Source organism: Eimeria necatrix, genomic scaffold (genome assembly GCF_000499385.1).
Source record: "Eimeria necatrix Houghton genomic scaffold, Enh_scaff1455, whole genome shotgun sequence".
Taxonomy (NCBI): Eukaryota; Apicomplexa; class Conoidasida; order Eucoccidiorida; family Eimeriidae; genus Eimeria; species Eimeria necatrix.
Genome location: NW_013652178.1, coordinates 1 through 5,097, shown reverse-complemented (window position 1 = coordinate 5,097; position 5,097 = coordinate 1). Strand labels below are relative to the sequence as shown.

Sequence of the window (5,097 nt, the reverse complement as noted above, 5' to 3'; positions counted from 1 at the left end):
AGCAGCAGCAGCGGCTGTTGATGCTGCTGCCTCTCGTTGCTGCTAGCAGCAGCAACACAGCAGCATAAGCAGCTGCTGCTGCTGTTGCTGCTGCTGCTAGCAGCAGCAACAACAGCAGCAGCAGCTGCTTATGCTGCTGCCCAAATGCAGCGCACCCAGGCCCTGAAGACACTGTTATCATTATTATTTATTATTTATTATTATTTATTATTATTATTAAATTTATTTTTATTAAATTTATTATTATTGCCATTATTATTATTTCCATTGTTGCTGCTGCTGCTTTTATAATTACTATTGTTGAGCAGCTAAAATTCGGAATTGGAAGTTAAGTCCTTTCCAACGAGAAAAAAGAAACAGCAGCAGCTGCTGCTGCTGCACGAGCTGCAGCTGCTGCTGCTGCACGAGCTGCAGCTGCAGCAGCTGCTGCAGCTACTGCAGCTGCAGTACGGGCTGGTGCTGCTGCGGCAGCAGCAGCAGCAGCAGCTGCTGCTGCTGCTGCTGCACGGCCTAGCCAAAGTATGAAGGGAGGCACTTTCTTATAGGCTGCAAATTCGGGTTTGAGTCCAGAGGGGGGTCTCTTATTCTGCAGCAGCAGCAGCACAAACAGCAGCAGCAGCACAAACAGCAGCAGCAGCACAAGTAGCAGCAGCAGTTCAAGAAGCAGCTCCCTAGGCAGCAGCAGCACACGCAGCAGCAACAGCAGCACCGACGGCACCGCGAAAGCGCAAACAGCGGCAGCAGCACACAGCAGCAGCAAAGCCTCACAAACAGCAGCAGCAGCAGCAGCAGCCGCAGCAGCAGCCGCAGCAGCAACAGCCGCAGCAGCAGCAGCCGCAGCAGCAGCCGCAGCAGCAACAGCCGCAGCAGCAGCAGCCGCAGCAGCAGCCGCAGCAGCCGCAGCAGCAGCAGCAGCCGCAGCAGCCGCAGCAGCAGCCGCAGCAGCAGCAGCAGCAGCAGCAGACCTGAGCTTGTATCCTGGAGTTTGGTACTTGAACTTCTTCAGGTCGTGTCTGGAGACATAAGTAATGGAATACTTTTTGCGGAATTGTTTTGCTGTCTGAGAATTCAAAAAAGAAAAGATTTAATTTTTTAAATAAATAATTTAAAAGAAATCTTTTATTTGCATTTAAAGATGAAGCAGCAAATAAGAAGCAGCAGGTCACTGACTAACCAGCTGCAGCAGCAACAGCCGCAGCAGCAGCAGCAGCAGCAGCAGCGCCTGCAACAACAGCCGCTGCAGCAACCGCAGCAAGAGCAGCAGCAACAGCAGCAGCAACAGCGACAGCAGCAACGACAGCAACAGCAGCAACAGCAGCACGGCATAATAAAAACGCGAAGAAGAAAAGGAGGCAGCAGCAGCTGCTGCAGCAGCTGCAGCAGCTGCAGCTGCTGCAGCAGCAGCTGCTGCTGCAGCTCCATCCTTTCGACGAATTCATTTAATTCATTTAAATAAATAAATAAATAAATAAATAAATAAATAAATAAATAAATAAATAAATGAATACATAAATAATATTTAATTTATTTATTTCCTTTTTGCTTCTCAGCGCACCAAATTAAACTTCACCCCATTCCGCCCCTTCCGCAGCCGCTCCCAGCCGAAGCTGCAGCAGCAACAGGCAGCAGCAGCAGCAGCAGCAGCAGCTAATGAGCAGCAAATAATAAACAAATTATAAATTTAAATTTAAATTATAAATAATAAACAAATAGTACATAGATCATCCATTATGATCGGCAGCAGCAGCAGCAGCAGCAGCAGCAGCAGCGGACCCAGCAGCCGCAGCGCCCTCGTAGCAGCTGGAGCAGCAGTGGCAGCAGCCGCGTCAGCAGCAGCAGCAACAACAGCAGCAGCAGCGTCAGCAGCAGCAGCAGACTGAGCAGCAGCAGACTGAGCAGCAGACTGAGCAGCAGCAGCATCAGCAGCAGCATCAGGAGCAGCATCAGCATCAGCATCATCAGCAGCATCAGCATCATCAGCAGCAGCATCAGCAGCATCGGCAGCAGCAGCAGCAGCAGCAGCATCAGCAGCAGCAGCAGCAGCAGCTCACCGCGAAAGGCGAAACCTGGTGAGGACTTTGGAGTGGTTTTTGGGCTTCAGCTGCTTCCTCAAAAAGTAAGACACGCGAGCTCGGAAGCGCACGCGCATCCAGTTGATCCGCGTGCGGTAAAACCGCACTTTGCTGCTGCTGCTGCTGCTGCTGCTGCTGCTGCTGCTGCTGCTGCTGCTGCTGTGGCTGGAGAGGACGTCGCGGCCGCCGAGGCAGCAGCTGCTGCTGCTGCTGCTGCTGCGGCTCCAGCTGCTCGAGGCGGTCTCACGGCCGGTGGGTCTGCTGTTGCGGCTGCTGCTGCTGCTGCTGCTGCTCGACAGCACGTCACGGCCAAGGAGCCGACTGCTGCTGCTGCTGCTGCTGCTGCTGCAGCAAAGCGCAAAGAAAGGCTCTCTGGAAGGCCCTGCAGCAGCAGCAGCAGCTGCGAACGGAGGGGGAAGTGGCCTAAAACCCGAGCAGCATTTCTGTGCTGGTGCTGCTCTTGCTGCAGCAAGTGCAGCTGCCAGTCCAACAGGTGCTGCTGCTGCTGCTGCTGCTGTTGCTGCTGTTGCTGCTGCTGCTGCTGCCCCAGGCAGACACCACGAGACTGGGGAAATCGCCCCTCGCGCAGATATGAGGCAGCAGAGACGCCGAGTGGCAGCCATCACAGCTGCTGCTGCAGCTGCTGCTGCAGCTGCTGCTGCAGCTGCTGCTGCAGCTCAAGCTGCTGTTGCTACTGCTGCCGCTGCTGCTGCTGCGACTATGGCTGCTAATCAACTCGCTGTCCAAACCCCTTCTCCAGCTGCTGCTGCCCTTCCGGTCCCTACTGGGGGTCACCCGTCCGGGTGTGCAGCAGCAGCAGCAGCAGCAGCAGCAGCAGCAGGGGTGAGCGTCTGCTGCAGCAGCTGCTGCTCTGTTGGCCTGCAGTGCTGCTGCAGTTATTCTCTTGCCTTGTGGGAAGAGCTAGCTGGGCCCGCTTTCCCCGGCTTTCCCCGCTGCTGCTGCTGTGCTCTGCGTTTCGTGCTGCTTCCGGAAAGCAGCAGCAGCAGGCAGCTTCCCGCTTCACATGTTGGCCTTTGCGGGAAAACAAATTCGAATTTGCCCGAAAAAGAGCAGCAAAAGGGGCTTTAAAGAGCTGTTCGCAGCCACACAGCAGCAGCAGCAGCAGCAGCAGCAGCAGGAAGCATGCAGCGGTTGGGGCTGCCAGCTGCGCTTCGCCGCCTCCCCGGCCCTTTTTGGACGCGGAAAAAGAAGGAAAAGAAATAAATGAAATAAATTGAAATAAAAAGCTGCAGAAAAAGGTATTGGGTTGCTGAAGGGGTGCTGGAGAGCGGCGGGGGCCGCAGGCAGTGCAGGAAGTTGCATGGTGTCAGTGGTTTCTTGCTGCGCATTTTCTCCGGTTTTCTCCCGTTTCTTTCGATTTTCTTTCGACTTTCTTTCTTTTTTCTCTCCTTTTGCTTTTCTTTTTCATTTAAGTTTGTCTTTTGATCCATTTTAGCCGAAATATTTCTCATTTCCGCGCCGGACTGCGCAGCAGCTCCCCCGTTCCGCCACGGCTCGCCTCGCCGCGCGTCCAGCTCCACGCTTTAGGGTTTAGGGTTTAGGGTTTAGGGTTTAGGGTTTAGGGTTTGCGCGAAAATGCCCAAGTTCTACTGCGAATATTGTGACATTTACCTCACCCATTCCTCCCCCGCTGGCCGCCGCCAGCACGCCAGCGGCCGCCGCCACATAAACCAGAAAGTTGAATATTTCCAGAGTGAGACCATTGGTCCATTTTTGCATGCTTTTAAATGCTTTTAAAGGCATTTAAATGCATTTTAATGCATTTTTATGTTTTAAATGCTCTCAAATGCTTTTAAATGATTCTTTTCCCCATTTTAAAACCTCTTTCCCTTCTTTTCCCCTCTCTTTTGCTTCCTTTGACTTCCAGTGCCCCGAATTGCCCACAAACAGATTGCTGCAGCAGGCAGGGGCCTTTGCTGCACCCCAGGGGGCCCCCCTTTGGGGCCCCCTGGGGGCCCCCTGAGGGCCCCGTGGGGGCCCCCTGAGGGCCCCCTGGGGGGCCCCTGGGGGGGCCCTGGGGGCCCCAGGGGGCCCTACTGTCGCCTGTGGGGTATCCATTGCTTCTTTTGGGAGTTTTATGTCCTTGAGGGTGCAACAGAAGCACTGCTGCTGCTGCAGCAGCAGCAGCTGCTGCTGCTGCTGCTGCTGCTGCTTCAAGGGAAGGCTTTGTGGTTTGCTGCTGCGCGTTCAGACCTGCTGCGGGAAAGCACCTTCCAGGCGCCGGCCTTCATAGACCAAGCGGTGGCCATGCGGGCCAGTAAGTCCTGCTGCTGCTGCTGCTGCTGCTGCTGCTGCTGCTGCTGCTGCTGCTGCTGCTGCTGTTGGCTGTTGGTCTCGTGGACGATGCGCCTCGTGCTGCAGCGCGAGGCGGCTCGTCTGCAGCAGCTTCCCAGCCCCTGCTGCTGCTGCAGCCGAGGCCTAGGGTTTAGGGTTTAGGGTTTAGGGTTTAGGGTTTAGGGTTTGCGCGCAGTTCAAATCGTGGCCAACACCCCCCCAGGGGAAGTCGTCTCCACCCACATGGGCAATTGTACCAAAATTAGAGAGCCCCGGGGGAGGCCCCGGGGGCCCCCCGGGGGCCCCCCGAGGCCGGGCTTTGAGGGGGACGACAGGGGGCCCCCCCGGTACCCTCCCCCGGGGGCCCCCCTGGGCCCCATGGGGCCCATGGGGGGCCCCCGCATGGGGGGCCCCCCCCCCAACATGCGCCCCCCAATGCCCATGCCCATGGGGGGCCCCCCAATGCCCATGGGCATGCCCATGGGGGGCCCCCCCCCTCCCTTCATGGGGGCCCGCTGAACCCTATCCCCGGGGGACCCCCTGGGGGGCCCCCCCGGGGGGCCCCCGGGGGGGCCCCAGGGTACTGAAGGGGGGCCCCTTTGGGTACTTTGTTGGGAACGAGTTTGGACTTGAAAGATTAAGAGCATGCAAAGTTAGAGAGGTTGTTTAGCAGTAATTCATTGCTGCTGCTGCTGCACTTGCTGCTGCTGCAGCTGCTGCAACTGCTGCT

At 56.4% G+C, this 5,097-nt stretch overlaps 2 protein-coding genes across 2 annotated transcripts; one reads left to right on the top strand and one right to left on the bottom strand.

Annotated features, from left to right (window-relative positions):
- Window positions 1–510: 510 nt before the first annotated feature.
- ENH_00014300 (hypothetical protein, conserved) lies at window positions 511–2,695 on the bottom strand (the record flags this gene model as incomplete). Its single annotated transcript, XM_013579090.1, has 2 exons — window positions 511–586; window positions 2,052–2,695. 2 exons carry the CDS (start codon window positions 2,693–2,695, stop codon window positions 511–513), a joined length of 720 nt encoding a protein of 239 aa, XP_013434544.1.
- Window positions 2,696–3,668: 973 nt separating this feature from the next.
- On the top strand, window positions 3,669–4,886 carry ENH_00014290 (U1 small nuclear ribonucleoprotein, putative; the record flags this gene model as incomplete). The annotated part of the gene is made up of 3 exons (XM_013579089.1): window positions 3,669–3,786; window positions 4,285–4,350; window positions 4,564–4,886. The coding sequence occupies 3 exons, from the start codon at window positions 3,669–3,671 to the stop codon at window positions 4,884–4,886; spliced, it is 507 nt and encodes a 168-aa protein (XP_013434543.1).
- Between the last annotated feature and the right edge of the window lie 211 nt (window positions 4,887–5,097).